This window comes from Anguilla rostrata, chromosome 12 (genome assembly GCF_018555375.3).
Source record: "Anguilla rostrata isolate EN2019 chromosome 12, ASM1855537v3, whole genome shotgun sequence".
NCBI classification, from domain to species: Eukaryota; Metazoa; Chordata; class Actinopteri; order Anguilliformes; family Anguillidae; genus Anguilla; species Anguilla rostrata.
The window spans coordinates 1,672,291-1,689,156 of NC_057944.1; the positions used below are offsets into that span (position 1 = coordinate 1,672,291).

Below are 16,866 nucleotides of genomic sequence, written 5' to 3' on the forward strand. Positions count from 1 at the left end.
TGTTAGCTGTGCTCCCCGTTAGCTTGACTCCCTCTCTGTTAGCTCTGCTCCCTCCCTGTTAGCTGTGCTCCCCGTTAGCTTGACTCCCTCTCTGTTAGCTCTCCCCCTCCCTGTTAGCTGTGCTCCCTCCCTATTAGCCCTGCTCCCTCTCTGTTAGCTGTGCTCCCTCCCTGTTAGCTGTGCTCCCTCCCTGTTAGCTCTCCCCCTCCCTGTTAGCCCTGCTCTCTTTCTGTTAGCTGTGCTCCCTCCCTGTTAGCCCTGCTCCCTCCCTGTTAGCTGTGCTCCCTCCCTGTTAGCCCTGCTCCCTCCCTGTTAGCTGTGCTCCCTCCCTGTTAGCTTTGCTCCTCCCTGTTAGCCTCACCCTCCCTGTTAGCTATGCTCCCCCCCGTTAGCTCTCCCCCTCCCTGTTAGCTGTGCTCCCTCCCTATTAGCCCTGCTCCCTCTCTGTTAGCTCTGCTCCCTCCTGTTAGCTGTGCTCCCTCCCTGTTAGCTCTCCCATCCGTAGCTGTCTCTCCTGTAGCTTCCTCCTATAAGCCTGCTTTTTTGTTAGCTGTGCTCTCGTATAGCCCTAGCCTCCTGTTACTGTGTCCTTTCTGTAGCTCTGCCCGTTAGCTATCCCTACCTATTAGCCTGACATCAATGTAGCATTATTACTCTTTTAGCTGCTCCTACGTTAGCTCTACTCCCTCTAGTTGCTCTGTCTTCTCGTTTGCTACTACTCCCTCCTTACATGCTCTGCTCCTCTCTGTATGCTCTGCTCCTCTCCTGTACTCTGTACTCAATTTAGTCTCTAATACCCTCCCTTAGCTCTGCTCTCATCTGTTAGCTCTACACATGCTTTTGCCCGTCCCATGTTAGTCTTGCCCTCTTTAGTCTACTCCATCTGTTGACTCTGCTCTCTTGTTAGTTGCTCACCTGTGCTGCCCTCCTGTACTGTGTCCCCTTTACTCTGGCTCCTCCCTGTTGAGCTGTGCTCCTGTTAGCTCTGCTACAACTGTTAACATGTGTCCTGTAGCTCCACCTCTGTTAGCTGTGCTCCTGTTAGCTCTGCCCCTCCAGTTGCTCTGCATCTCCTGTGAGGCTTTCGCCTTACCTGCTCCCTCCCTGTAGCCATCTCTCCTCCCTGTTAGCGTGCTCCCGTTAGCTTGACTCCCTCTCTGTTAGCTCTGCTCCCTCCCTGTTAGCTCTGCTCCCCGTTAGCTCTACTCCCTCCCTGTTAGCTCTGCTCCCTCCCTGTTAGCTCTGCTCCCCGTTAGCTCTACTCCCTCCCTGTTAGCTGTCCTCCCTCCCTGTTAGCTGTGCTCCCTCCATGTTAGCTCTGCTCCCTCCCTGTTAGCTCTGCTCCCTGTTAGCTCTGCTCCCTCCCTGTTAGCTGTGCTCCCCCCCGTTAGCTCTGCTCCCTCCATGTTAGCTCTGCTCCCTCCCTATTAGCCCTGCTCCCTCCCTGTTAGCTCTGCTCCCCGTTAGCTCTACTCCCTCCCTGTTAGCTGTCCTCCCTCCCTGTTAGCTGTGCTCCCTCCATGTTAGCTCTGCTCCCTCCCTGTTAGCTCTGCTCCCTGTTAGCTCTCCCCCTCCCTGTTAGCTGTGCTCCCTCCCTATTAGCCCTGCTCCCTCCCTGTTAGCTCTGCTCCCTGTTAGCTGCTCCCCCATTAGCCTGCTCCTCCCTGTTAGCTGTGCTCCCTCCTGTTAGCTCTCCCCTCCTGTTAGCCCTGCTCTTTTCTGTTAGCTGTGCTCCTCCCTGTTAGCCCTGCTCCCTCCCTGTTAGCTGTGCTCCCCCTGTTAGCTCTCCCCTCCCTGTTAGCTTGCTCCCTCCCTATTAGCCCTGCTCCCTCCTGTTAGCTGTGCTCCCTCCCTGTTAGCTCTGCTCCCTCCCTGTTAGCTCTGCTCCCTCCCTGTTAGCTGTGCTCCCTCCCTATTAGCCCTGCTCCCTCCCTGTTAGCTGTGCTCCCTCCCTGTTAGCTCTCACCCTCCCTGTTAGCTGCTCCGTAGCTCTCCTCCCTGTTAGCTGTGCTCCTCCCTATTAGCCTGCTCCCTCCTGTTAGCTGTGCTCCTCCTGTTAGCTCTCACCTCCTGTTAGCTTGCTCCCCTTAGCTCTCCCTCCATGTTAGCTCTGCTCCCTCCCTATTAGCTGTGCTCCCTCCTGTTAGCTCTCTCCTCCCTGTTAGCCCTGCTCCTCCTGTTAGCTGTGCTCCCTGTTAGCCCTGCTCCCTCCCTGTTAGCTGTGCTCCTTTCCTGTTAGCTCTGCTCCCTCCCGTTAGCTCTCCCCCTCCCTATTAGCTGTGCTCCCTCCCTGTTAGCCCTGCTCCCTCTCTGTTAGCTCTGCTCCCTCTCTGTTAGCTCTCCCCCTCCCTGTTAGCTGTGCTCCCTCCCTGTTAGCCCTGCTCCCTCTCTGTTAGCTCTGCTCCCTCCCTGTTAGCCCTGCTCCCTCCCTGTTAGCTCTGCTCCCTCCCTGTTAGCTCTGCTCCCTCCTTGTTAGCTCTGCTCCCTCCTTGTTAGCTCTGCTCCCTCCCTGTTAGCTCTCCCCCTCCCTGTTAGCTCTGCTCTCTCCCTATTAGCTCTGCTCTCTCCCTGTTAGCTCTGCTCCCTCCCTGTTAGCTGTGCTCCCTCCCTGTTAGCTCTCCCCCTCCCTGTTAGCTGTGTTTTTCCCTGTTGGCTGTGCACCCTGGGCCTGTGCCAGCTAGCATAGCAGAGTGGTGCATTGGGAGGTGTGTAGGGAGGGTTTCTGCTCGGGGACGTGGGGTGGGCTGCGCAGGGGCACGGAGCTGCAGGAGAACAGGCAGGGAAAGCCCCTGAAAGGGATGTAGACCGGCCGTCAGCAAGCCCCCGTGAGCTCTCTGACCCGCGAGCGGCATGGCAGGTAGGGACGCCGCTGTCGCGGCTCGCCGGGGAATATTTCAGACGAACCGGGCGCCAAAGTTTCAGGTTCCGCCGCGAGGGCTTTCTGGACCCCTTCGTCTTCCCTGCAAACCCTCCTTTAACCCCGCTCCACTCCTCTCCTCTGTGCTTTTCCCTGAGTCATCTCCACCTGTCATTAACCTTCATGCATTTTTCACAAGGTTACCACCTGCTCCATTGCTATAGACCCTTCACATGTCATTCAATAGGGGTACATATTTAAGCCTCTCACGCTTGGGGGATTTATTCATTTGAACGATGCACATAATATGCGACGTGCGAGAATTTAAATTTCATTAATGAACGTGATTTCCATTTTGCTTGCCAATGGGAGGCAGGTGCGGTCTGAATTGTCCTAGGGAATAGTGCTGCTGTGAGTGCACTCCAGGGCACTGCAGCGATTGGCTGACTGATTACAAACAATGTGTGCTGTCCTCCATCCCGAGCGTGTCTGGGTCTCAGCAGATTTTTTCCTCTTTACTGGAATGTGTTCACACTTGAAGAAAAGGGTTTTGTGTCTTTGCAGAATCCTTTGTCTACACATTACCAAAATGATGCTCGCTACTTGTATTTCTACTTTTATAGCATCAATGCAGTGTTGTGTTGACAACAGAATGTCAGTTTTCTGGTCATTTTGCCTGATGTATTTTTATGAATGAGTTGTCATGCCATTGATATGAAGTTATCTTTATACTGGCTAATACAAATCATGTTGATCACTCTGATGCCAGATATGCCACACTGGCATATATTTTTGTATAGTCTATATTTTCATATCGGCAAGCTTTAAGCTTCTACCAAGCAGATCATAGGACGAATGGATGCCTTGGGCCATAATAAATTAGACTAATAGAGGTTATTCAGTATGGGATGAACTCATTATGAGGGAAAGTAGCAATGTTAAAGTGAGCTGTGCTGTGCCTTTAAAATAAACAGTAAAGCAAATACTTTGATTCCAGTATTTAATTCTTCCATTTTCCAAATCCAAACCTATCCTTAAAAGGGGATGTGTGATGTTAGAATCTGACTGATAACATTTTGTATTTGAGCCTGAGTCAGTTATTTGCTGTGGTTGCTTAAATTTAGCCGTTGGTTGCCTTTTCCGCAGGTCCCATAAATTTGGTCGTAATTACTAAATGTAATATTGGACAGGCTTTTGGGTATCAGCTGCTGTTTAAAATTCAAAATGCACCATTTAACTGTTTGACTAATACCCCTAGTTTATTTATCATTTTACACTTATCGTTTTTTCTGTTGGAAACCTAGCACATAAAATGCTGTTTTGCCCTAGAAAATCAAATCAGGGATTTGCTTCCATTCAGCCAGAATCACATTAGTGAGGTCTGGCACTGATTGAGCGATTACGCCTGGCTCCCAGTTGGAAAGCCAACTGATCCCAAAGGTGTTGGATAGGGTTGAGGTCAGGGCTCTGTGCAGGCCAGTCAAGTTCTTCCACACCGCTCTTGACAAAACCATTTCTATTTGGGCCTCGCTGTGTGCCCGGGGGCATCGTCATGCTGAAACAGGAAAGGGCCTTCCCAAAATGCTGCCACAAAGTTGGAAGCACAGAATCATCTGGAATGTCATTACATTAAGACTTGCCTTCAGTGGAACTAAGGGGCCTAGCCCAAACCATGAAAAACAGCCTCAGACCAAGGGGTGTCCAGGTAGTTTTGGTCACTTAAGCCGCGTTTCCACCGCAGGAACTTTACCCCGGAACTAGGAACCTTTTGAACTCAGTGTGTTTCGACCGCAGGAACTAGTTGTCATGGTCCTGCGTTCCTGTCTGCGTTTTCCCTGTTGGGCCGCCAGATGGCGGCACTTCTGTTTTGTGTCCTGCTCCCCCTGTGTTAATTGTATGATTGTTTCCAATTGTCCAATCATTGTTTTCTGGCTGTCTCGTTTTCCCTTCCCTCTCTGTGGCCTGATTGTTCATGGTGCCCTCCTGTGTCTCATCAGCGTGTGTTCTATTTAAGTTTGCCTCTCCCTTGACTCAGGTGCTGGATTCTTGTGGTTATGTCTGGTTGTTCTGTGCTCCCCTCCTCAAGTTCCTGCTCCATGCGTTCCTGTCTATGTTCTGGTTTCCTTGTGTTTGTTCCTGACTTGTGTTTGTTTCCGACACCATATGTACCTGCCTGTGTTTTGTTTGACCTGCCCTTGTGCTCTGCCTGCCCGTGTTCTGCCCTGCCTGTGTTTGTGAGTTCCTCTTGTTTTCTGTTTTATTTAGATATTTTTTGAGTTTGTGTTTTTGCCCATCGTGGCCCTTTCTGTTCCCTGTTTGTTTGCCTTTTTTGTTAGTAAAATCTTTGTTAATTTTCCCTTTTTGAGTCTGTGTTTTTTTTCTATCTGCGTTTGGGTCCCCCCTACCCATATCGTGACACTAGGGTCTAAATTTAGTTCTGGGGGCTTTATTTTACCCCCAAAAAAGTTCCTGCTCGAGGGGTAGTACTTTCCAAAAGTACCGGAACCTTTGGGGTGGGGCGCAAGCGCTGAACATTTCTGATTGGTCGACTACTTGCAGTGTTTTATTTCAACTGCCATGTTTAAAAATCTGCAGCCGCAAACCGATTTATTTTCATAATAACTTCAAATCAAACTTGTATGTTATGCGGCGGTGTAGCCTACTTTTGGTTATAGCCTGTCAACATCTTGGAATTATAACGTGTGCTCTTCTGTTCTTTTCTTGCTTTAGTATTAATTTTATAAAATGCTAAGCATTCGTGCTGGGACAGCATATTACGTACCAAAACATTCAAACGGATTAATTCGGTTGCTCAATATTTTCTTCCGGATTTTCTTTGTTAGCCTGTTGTAATTGACTCAAAACGTTTGATACAGTTATGTGAGGTATGCGGTAGTTCTGCGTAATTCACATTGGTGATACAGTACAAGCAAACTGGAAATCACCTTCCGCACTTTTTGTCAGGGTAAAATAACAGGTTAATTCTAGTAATCGCCCCTTTAGCTTTTTCAGACTGCTGTAATTTTACTCTGCCATTCTTCAATTCCACAAAAAGACCAGGAAGACTATGGACTAATTTATGGTGCATGGTTCGCATCTGGAGGGCACACTTCGCTGCTCGGCTAGCAGTAACTTCGAAGGAAAGCAACGGTGGCTGTACCACTGCTAATTTAAATTTTCACGCAAGTCCGAGTTTTCGTTCTGTTCTTGTCATTTTGCGATTAGCCTATATGGAATTGACGATGAGAAAGTAATCAAACAGCAAATTGTTTACAACGTGTGCATGTTTTCTGCTGTTGTTGCCAGTTATATTGGAAATGTGAATGCATTCTGTCGCGTCGGATGTCAAGACATGAAAGTGAATGTTCGCATAAAAACATAATGAATGTGTTTGAGAGGATATATAAAACAGTTACAATCTGACTATTGGCCTGTTATATCCTATTTGTTGCATAACAACGGTCAAAGTTCAACTGCCAATGACAGTTTTGCTTGACAACGGTAAAATATGCCCAAACGGCTGCAGAAGAATATTTAAATTCCAGGTGATTAAATCGATAAAAATCAATAAATACAAAAGTAACCATATATAGTCATTGTTGGTAACCCGTTGTATATAAGTGGAATAAACCCCTTCGGGCTGTCCCAGTTGTTAGAAAATAATGTAGGCTACTTCGATGGTAGTATGGGGTTACAGAAGAAATCATAGGACAGATGGACCGACGACAACGTCGCTTTTTCATACGTCTTCGCGGGACTTTAGACCGCGGTGGAAATGCAGACAACAATGGGCTGAAGGAACCTTTTAGTTCCTTTAACAGTAGTTCCTGGGACTAAAAGTTCCGGGTACTTTTGGTGGAAACGCGGCAATAGTGTAGGCTACATTTGGAAAAACATCAAAGACTTAATTTCCATTATAGACCCAGAAATTACAGAATGTCCCATATGTCAGGTGTCTGCTCTGGCTCTGTAGTCTGTTTTGTCATTGGTTGATATGTCTGCAGTATGTTTTAATTAAGGCTGCGATTGGTCATCACAGATATGTTCTACAGACCTCCATACCAATTAGAATGAGAACCTCACTGCTGAAGATCTGAATGCTTTGTCTTCTGTGGAATACTCTTGGGCCTGTACTCTGGCAGGACTGGTCCTGAGCTTGGCCTCGTGGTTAAAGGAAGGTTTTACATCTTCTCTTCATACTGTTTGTAGAGTTCATTTTTGTGGCCTCTGAACTCACTAAAGTATATTTGTGGAGAAACATTGTAACATGTTTGTATAAATATAATGAAATCCATCCATCCATTATTTATACCAGCTTATCCTGAGCAGGGTCGCGGGGGGTGCTGGAGCCTATCCCAGCGTGCATTGGGCGAGAGGCAGGAGTACACCCTGGACAGGCCGCCAACCTATCGCAGGGCACACTCACCATTCACTCACCATTCACTCACACACTCATACCTATGGGCAATTTAGAGTCTCCACTTAGCCTACCTGCATGTCTTTGGACTGTGGGAGGAAACCAGAGTACCCGGAGGAAACCCACGCGGACACGGGGAGAACATGCAAACAACACAGAAAGACCCCAAGCCGAGATTCAAACCCACGACCTTCTTACTGTGAGGCGAAACAGATATCATAAAATATAAACATTTTATGAAAATGTAGCTTTTTTTTTTCCTTCACAATAGTTTGGTTACTTCAGAGATCAGCGAAATCATCTAAGCAAACTGCATGTGTTGGGAAAAGGAAGAGAGCAGGGAGTCAGAGTTAAGGGCCGGTGTTGATTGACTCCAGGGGCCGACGGTAAGGTGGAGAGTGGGGCGTGTTGTCTCTCCAGTGAAAGGTCTCTGGCTGACGGGCTCCTCCCTCTCTCTCTGCCCCAGATGACAACCTGTCGGCAGGCAGTGCCATGGAGGTGGACGACCGTCTGGCTCACCTGGAGCAGCGCGTCCAGCTGCAGGAGGACGAGATCCAGCTGCTGAAGGCGGCGCTGGCCGACGCCCTGCGCAGGCTGGGGTGCTGCGAGGAGCAGGGCCAGCAGCCCGGGAAGAGGGGCGCACCCATCAGGGCTGAGGGCCTGCTGCCGGGATGTCCCGGCGCTCTCCGGAATGCAGGAGGTGCGTTCAGCAGGATTTCAGAAGCGCTGATGGGAGCTGTAGTCCAGTACTGTAGCCGTGTGCGGGCTCTGGACTTCAACTCCCATCAGACTGTGTGTAACCGCAGTGTTTTTCTATCTGAACTCACCCCAGCTGGAATAGAACATGGTGTTCTTCTGGTCACAGTTCCCATTGGATGGTGGGGAGGAGATGGATTCATTGAAAAAGAACTCTTAATTTGTCCATGTAATTGAATAATGTCGTGGATTGAGAATGACGCACATTACTCTTAAATAGGAATTACATATAGACCAAAACCAGCCACAGCTGGCACTGGCAGGGCTTGCATTTGATACCTGACCGTGGAGCCGATCCATGCATTAGAACAGTGCCTAAAGCTGATGAGTCATCCAGCAGACCCATTATGTATTTTAACCCATTTTGTATTTTTTATTTTTTGATCAACAGCCTGTATCAGGGTTTTTCCTGGCTCAAAATGAGGTGGTACTTTAATTGTGAACACATGATCAAATTTACATCTTGTTAGTAATCTGAATTATGCTTTTTAACGGCCAGTAGTGATCAGATGGTGACTACTTCTGTACTTTTTACCGTCTCCTCCTCACAAACTCCCTTTCTAAAAAAAGTGTGGGTTATTCTACGGGCCATATCTGCATAAACATTAAACTGACAGGATGTAATTCAGGAAACTTGAAGATATTGGACGTGCTTTTGGTGCGAAAGAGATTAAGACTTGGGCTACCTGTCTGAACTCAGAGAACTCAGAGCGGTGTCTGATCACGTGGATGCAGCGCTGTAGCTTTGCGCCGTTCAGTAATGCCTTTCCTGGTGCGATACAGCGGCACCGCAGAGTAATACCGCCATCGCAGAAATGATAGAAATGCACTGAGCACTCGTATTTATGACGTATTTCCATGTCAAAACCGGGAAGAATTTTGTGGAGGCGGTGCAAGATTCGATCAAGGCGGTGGCCTCAGAAATCTCCATGCTGGAAAAACCCTGCGCATACCCTGCTGAACGTTAGCCTTTGTGCTAAATGCGCTGTGGCGCACCGCATTGGATCGGTAGACCCATCCCATCAGAACAGCATCCTACATCAACAGCAGAGTATTACACTGCAACGTGACTGATGCAGGACTTGCTGTGACTCATTAGATAGCCTAGATCTGATTCATATTAACATGGCATTTTCATGGAGATAGCAGGGATTCAGGTTTAGGAATACTTCACTGTACTGTACACATACCCATCCTGTACATTTTTATACATATAATAGCTACACATGTTTATGTTGTGTTGGGAAGCTGCACACACACCATGATAGTGCACTTACCTTAGAGAACTGGCAGGCAGATGGAAGTGTTAAACAGCCTAAACATCAGAAAGATATGGAGGATTATAAAATAATGATCTACAGTAGAAAAGGTAGTCAGTGGCCGGTCAAGGTCAAATCTTTTTACAAATCAACAAACTCCAGCTCTGTATTCTTTGCAGGACTAGAGTCTTGTCTTTGTGTCAGCACTAACTTTGGAAGGGTATTTACGTTTTTACATTGTGTAAGTCTTGGCTGATTTGTGTTTTCTCTCTCACACAATACCAGTCCGTCAGCTCTTACAAGCCTTACCATCCAAGCATCTCAGCAATGGCTACCTGCCCCAGAAACAGCTGGGCGGCTTCCCTTCCTCCCCCTCATCGCCTAAAAAGGAGGTGCTGCTGTCAATCAAAAGGTTAGTATGCAAGTAATTCTGGTTTATAAGAAAAAACAACTGATCATGTATGGGCCAATGTGTCATTAAGCAAGTGCTGCACTACCAAGTTTTGCCTGTAGATGTCAGCAATACATAATTTTGCATGGTCTGAGCTGCAGATACAGAAACCCGAACTGCAAAAATGGCACACTTCTGCATTTATCAATGTGTGTTTGTCGTAACCGCCGTGCTTCTTGCCATCCCATCTCTCCTCCCCCTCCCACCCTCCCCCACCCATGAATGACATCACGGCTGCTGCTGTAAGCTCTTTAAAGCGGGACACAGTGTCGGACCGACACGGTTTAATGGCATCTGCAGAAACGCCTGTGCCGCATGCTCACCTCTCTGCTGTAATCAGTTCCACTGCGTGATCATGGTGATCAGATTAAAGGGCTGGGCATGCGGAGACCTCGCTGTGGAATACAGCCCGTCTCCCTATAGGCTGAGACCTCCCTGTGGAATACAGCGCGTCTCCCTATAGGCTGAGACCTCGCTGTGGAATACAGCCCGTCTCCCTATAGGCTGAGACCTCGCTGTGGAATACAGCCCGTCTCCCTATAGGCTGAGACCTCGCTGTGTATACAGCCCGTCTCCCTATAGGCTGAGACCTCGCTGTGGAATACAGCCTGTCTCTCTATAGGCCGAGACCTCTCTGTGGAATACAGTGTGTCTCCCTATAGGCTGAGACCTCTCTGTGGAATACAGCGCGTCTCCCTATAGGCCGAGACCTCGCTGTGTATACAGCGCGTCTCCCTATAGGCTGAGACCTCCCTGTGGAATACAGCCCGTCTCCCTATAGGCCGAGACCTCGCTGTGGAATACAGCCCGTCTCCCTATATGCTGAGACCTCCCTGTGGAATACAGCCCGTCTCCCTATAGGCCGAGACCTCGCTGTGGAATACAGCGTGTCTCCCTATAGGCTGAGACCTCGCTGTGGAATACAGCCCGTCTCCCTATAGGCTGAGACCTCCCTGTGGAATACAGCCCGTCTCCCTATAGGCTGAGACCTCGCTGTGGAATACAGCCCGTCTCCCTATAGGCTGAGACCTCGCTGTGGAATACAGCGTGTCTCCCTATAGGCTGAGACCTCGCTGTGGAATACAGCGTGTCTCCCTATAGGCTGAGACCTCGCTGTGGAATACAGCCCGTCTCCCTATAGGCCGAGACCTCGCTGTGGAATACAGCCCGTCTCCCTATAGGCCGAGACCTCGCTGTGGAATACAGCCCGTCTCCCTATAGGCCGAGACCTCGCTGTGGAATACAGCGTGTCTCCCTATAGGCCGAGACCTCGCTGTGGAATACAGCCTGTCTCCCTATAGGCTGAGACCTCGCTGTGGAATACAGCGTGTTCTCCTATAGGCTGAGACTCGCTGTGGAATACAGCGTCTCCCTATAGGCTGAGACCTTGCTGTGAATACAGCGTGTCTCCTATAGGCTGAGACCTCGCTGTGGAATACAGCCGTCTCCCTATAGGCCGAGACCTCCTGTGGAATACAGCCCGTCTCCCTATAGGCCGAGACCTCGCTGTGATACAGCCCGTCTCCTATAGGCCGAGACCTCGCTGTGGAATACAGCGTGTCTCCTATTGGCTGAGACCTCGTGTGGAATACAGCGTCTCCTATAGGCTGAGACCTCTGTGGAATACAGCCCGTCTCCCTATAGGCTGAGACCTCGCTGTGGAATACAGCGTGTCTCCCTATAGGCTGAGACCTCGCTGTGGGATACAGCCTGTCTCCCTATTGGCTGAGACCTCACTGTGGAATACAGCCTGTCTCCCTATTGGCTGAGACCTCGCTGTGGAATACAGCGTGTCTCCCTATTGGCTGTGACTCTGTAGGGAACACCTGTCCTGGCTTTGCCAACAGTGCAGAGTGCTCAGCTGCAGCGTTTGGACTTAAAAATTATATAAACACCGTAAATGTAATACCCACCTCCTTTCACAACTTTTCCTAAATATTTGGGTTTAAAATAACTGAGTTTTTAGAATGCGTTAAAAAATCATTAAATACATACAGGCAGTTTGTTCCATTTTTTTCTTCACAAAACCCCCCCCTTGTAGACTATAGGTACCAGGTGCTGATACCCAGGTGTGAATGGGAAGCTCTCTCCTCCAGCACCCTATGCAGCAACTGAATGACCGAGGGTTTGATATGAATTGCTTGATCCAGCGTTATCAAAACTAATTTCACACGTATAATCATGCAAAATAAATGAATTACAATCGTTTAATGAAGATGATTTACTTTGATGAATGACTTCAGCCTGGGGATCAATAAGTATATGGAAATGACAGGTTCATAGCTTTGTAGAGATAATGTCTCCGACATCCTTTCAGTTGCTCACCAAAACTGCGACTTTGGCTAAAGACAACCCTGCTCTCACAAACAACCAGAGCTGTGCGTTCTCTGTGGAATTGATCACTCCGAGGAGAGAAACAGTAAATATGTAAAAGCGCGGTCCAATTAGAGGGAGCAGGGGAAGGGAGACGCCAGCTGCAGGGGAGGAGAAGTTTAACATTGGGGGGAGGGGGGCATATTTGCTCCCCAGCCCCTACCCCTGCCCGCCCCCACAATAAATATTATAGTGGAAAAGTTCATTGGTTCCACCAGAGCCAGCTGTGGATATTACAGATGCAGACACATGCTAGCCTCATCCATTCTCACCTGAAAGAGCTGGCATTGTGTTTCTTTATTGTTCTGTGTGTATGAGATCGACTAGTCAGTAACAGGATAACAGTAGACACCCTCAAGAGGGCACAAGAATGAAAGTATAATGTTTAATCGACTTAGTTAAACTGTATTTAACCCTCTAACATCAAAATGCGTGAATTAAATACATGAGAAACGTTCTGTCTTTAGACTGTCTTTTCGATTATTTCCATCGTGGTCCTTGGAACATCAAGGACCACAATGGAAATAAGTCCAGGACAATTTCTTCACGTGCTAGTCTTTTGATACATGTGTTTTTAATTTTGTCAAATAAACCAAACCAAACTAAACTGTCTTTAGATAACTAAATGCATACATAATAAATGTATCTTACACAGAGTGTGGGGTGCAGACAAGGCATGTCAACTGAACAAGGTTGAAGAAGAGCTACTCTGCACCTCAACACCACCTCCCCCCTACCCCTCCACCTCTCTACCCATCCAAACCCTCTACTGACACATGGAATCTATCAAATCTATCACAACATATTTATTTACGTTATCTGAGAATATGAAATAGAGAAAGACAGAAAGTGTAATGTGTACGTGTGTCAAACATAGTAATACTAGTAGTGATTTATGGACTGATTTTGTTGCCGCATTTTTGGAAGAAGGAATGCTGGAAAATAAATGAAATGAAGACAAAAGCCAAATCAGTCCGACTTTTAACCTGGCAAACTCTCAGAAGACCTTACAACGCATTCCAGCTTCAAAAAATTCTGTCTAGAGCTAGATACATGATGGAACCGAAAAGGTTCCTGTTCTTTGACAAAGATAAGACACCCATACACGTCAATGTCAATGTATGACATATTGAAAAATACATATACATATACATAACTTTATAGTAACTATATAATACAATTTGAACAATGCAAGCAACTTAATTTAATATGTTAATAGTAATGCCATAGTATTCACGTTGCCTTCCATACGACTGCAAACGTCCTCACAAAATCTCATTCACGATTTGAATGGGGTGATTTTTGAAGACAGACACTGTACCCATTCAGTCATCTGATTGCAACCTACTGAGCCTACTGGTTAATAGGTACCTACTGCATGATAAGAATAGAATGATTTTTTTTAAAGAACTGGGCTCAATTAAAAGGAATCATATTTGCTGTATCGGCATATTTGCTGTAGCGTTTTGTTGTATCATATTTTCCCCCCCACCCCCTATGCCCCTGGCAAGCCAAATTTGTTTTGACTGAAGAAAAGATTAATTAATTTTTTTAATTGCACTTCTTTAACTACTTTTTCCATTTTGTGTTTTGCCTGGTTTTGCACATTTTAGCACTTTTCTCACTGTGCCTGTAATATGCCTTGCCACATTTTCACCTATATAACAAAACTGATATACTTCAGAAATGTTTTAAGAAAGTAATTCTGCACCACACGTTTCACAGTCTTCGTGAGTGCAGACATCCATACTGTAGCGCTGCATGAGCCTGATGCCCCTGGTCCGCAGGTCTGGCTACTGAACGCGGTAAAGAGACGCGGCCTCTGTAATGCTGAAGCAGAGGGACAGAGAGTGCATGAGTGCTTGGCTGTGCATATCTGCCGTTTCTGATTACTGTAATCTGGTGAGAAACGCACACGGACATGAATCCCTCAAACAAAGGCTTTTCCTTTATCTGTCGTTGTCCGTGCATGAGCTATCTCTTCATTCAAAGCAGTTAGCTCTTTCCTCTCTGCGGAGTTCGGGAGGGAAATGGTAAACTTGTCTCCATGCCTGTGCCAATGCACAAAGCCTTTTTCCTCTGTAGCGTAGTCATGTGGCTTCTCAGAGCTTCTTCTGTCTTCTGTACGGCCTTTCTGAAGGGTAAGGTAATCATCAACTGTCACATTCACACTCTTTCTCATTCTACCTTTTGGTTGTGTTTGGTGCCGAGCAAATAGCCAGCATTTCCGTGGTTAAATAATTAATCAACGAATGCCAGTTTGATTGTTTTAATTTTCTCATTCCAGTGAATTATGTTTTTCAATAAGCTCACTGTGCTAGTTTTTTTTTTAAGTTATAGTTTTTAAAAGGCAGCTACTCAACACAGTTTGCACAGAAATAAGAATCACACTAACTACAATGACCATAATCCATTGCGCCTACAGTCATGCAAGTTACGTGACAGTTCAGAAACACACAGAACCCAGTACTCAGAAACGATATTGAAGCTTGACCAAAAGTGTGTGACGTATACCTATACCCAATAACACATATATATTCCATAACAACGCTTGTTACAAACTGATAGTTTTTACTCATCAGACTGTCAGATCTGCCTTGAAACTGGTCCACTGATTTTGTCAACGTTACTAGTTAACTCGCTAACGCGTCTCATGGGGAGCACTGAAAACTAGGCTGGAAATGCTCGATGGGGATGGCTGGCTGCCTGCCACAGAGAAAAGTATTACTTTCAGAGTCAATAGTGTATGATAAGGGAGGCAAATTCTGAAGTCAACAAAAAAATGAAATATACATCCCTGAAATTCATATATATTTTTGAAGACAAAAGTGATAATTACATTTATTTAAAGGATTTTGTAAATTCTCTTTAAAAAGTTAATGTTTAAATGTTTTTAAAAAGGGAAATTGAAAAAGAATTTCAGGTCAGTTCAATTTTATGGTACATTCATATTTCTTTAAAAAACATTGAAAAATATCGGAAAAAATCGTGGTTATTTTTCAAGCAAAATCGAACCAAACTCTAAAACAATAATCGCTGTATTCCATCTCTTTTTCCTTCTTCCTTCCTGTCCTATAGACCTTTCTCTTTTAACGACTCTCTCTCTCATATTCAAATTATGCAAATGCTAGCTCTTGCATTTCCAGGGTGTGTCATCGATGTTAACAGCACAATCAGCAACAGGAATAAAAGGATCCATTCTTATGATTGCTCATCTTATTTACTCTCTCATATCTCTCTCCCCCTCTTTTTCTCCCTGGCTTTTTTTCTCTCCTTTCCTCTTTCATTTTCTCCCTCTCTCTGTTCTTTGCTCTCCCCCCTCTCTTTCTCCCTCCCTCCCTTCTTCCCTCAGGAAAAGCGTGTCGACAGAGCGCTTATCCACGGCAAGGAGAGACATGTCGTCAGACTCCCGCAGCCGAACCACCTCCTCCAGCAGCTCCTCCTGCAGCAAGAGAGACAGGTGCCCTCCGCCCCCACCCCCACCCCCACCCCAAACATGCGTTTTTCTCTCCCTCCTTTTATTCTGTGACAGAACCGTGCAGAAGTTCTGCTCTAAGACCCTGTAGTGCTCTACAGCAGCAGTCTGTCAGATTCCCCTTCTGTCTGCTCTGCAGAGTGGAGACACAGTGGGGCGGGGGGGGGGCGCAAATCTGTCAGAAAAATAGTCCCACTTCACAACCCGAACAGACAGATGACCTTCTTCCTGTTCCCTCTCGAACACGGACTCTGTCCTTAATTGACAGCCCTTGTCACTGAGAGCCACAGCCAATTCACCCAAACTCTTGCACAAAAGAAGTCTTCAGCCCGGAGTCATTTTGTCAAACAAAGGCCAGCCTTTTGTTTCTTGCTTCTAGCGAATGTGATAGTGCAGGCTTGGGTCTGGATTGCAGCGGTTAGCGCCCTGGCTGTTGCCGTCCCAGTGCCGTGTAGATCTGTTCGATTCACAGCAACAACAGGCAGGTTATTGACCAGCATGAATAATTTACTCTCTGGTGTGTCTGACAGCAAGTGCTGCAGTGCCTGTAGGGTGGAGTCAGCAGAGTAGAGTCACAGCAAAGGCTCAACAGTTAGATCAGTCAAAAGATAAGGTGTGTATTAAGGTGACCATTTCTATAAAATAGTTGCAAAACATAGCAATTTTTGCAATGAATATGTAGTGAAGACTGTTGTCAGTACACTAGTATGCCTTTCGGTCTCTGTTGAACACTTATGCAGTTAGATATCACTAAATCAAAAACATCTGGACATTGTTTGAGAAATGCATAGCCAGCCCCTGGAAGTCACACACAGTTATATGACAGTGTAATTGGGTTCTGTTAAAAAAAACAGACCATCAGCACACCCTCCTCTCTGCACTCCCCCTTGCTGACACGTGAGATTACTGGGTTAGACTAATGGGGGTGTGGCCACAGTGAGGCAGGGTCAGGAAATGCACTGCCATTGGTGGAAAAGTCCACATAAACTAGCGGAGCTAAAGTTCCCTGAAACAGCAGTGGAGGCAGTGAGTTTCCTGATACAAGAGCAGCTCCGTTTGTTCTGTTGACCGACAGCATTCACCATGAAAAGATCATCCAGGTAAACAAACACCAGCTCCTCTGTCAGCCAGGATCAGGTGACAGTAAGGTCTTTGATATTAGCCAAAGAAGCCTTAGTGCAGTTTGCTGTTTTGCTTTAGTTTAAAAGCTGTGTTAGCACTCAGTGCTAGCGTGAGAAGTTCTGACTCCTGGTGACTCCCAGTCGTTTGCGGTGAAAA

At 46.8% G+C, this 16,866-nt stretch overlaps 1 protein-coding gene across 1 annotated transcript in view; it reads left to right on the top strand.

The window, feature by feature from the left end:
* Positions 1 to 16,866, top strand: part of LOC135235501 (echinoderm microtubule-associated protein-like 1) — a 32,945-nt gene that overhangs the window by 4,373 nt on the left and 11,706 nt on the right. The window contains exons 2-4 of the mRNA XM_064301037.1: positions 7,741 to 7,974; positions 9,575 to 9,701; positions 15,466 to 15,573. Coding sequence (XP_064157107.1) covers positions 7,741 to 7,974; positions 9,575 to 9,701; positions 15,466 to 15,573 — 469 coding nt within the window. The remainder of the gene's footprint in view (positions 1 to 7,740; positions 7,975 to 9,574; positions 9,702 to 15,465; positions 15,574 to 16,866) is intronic.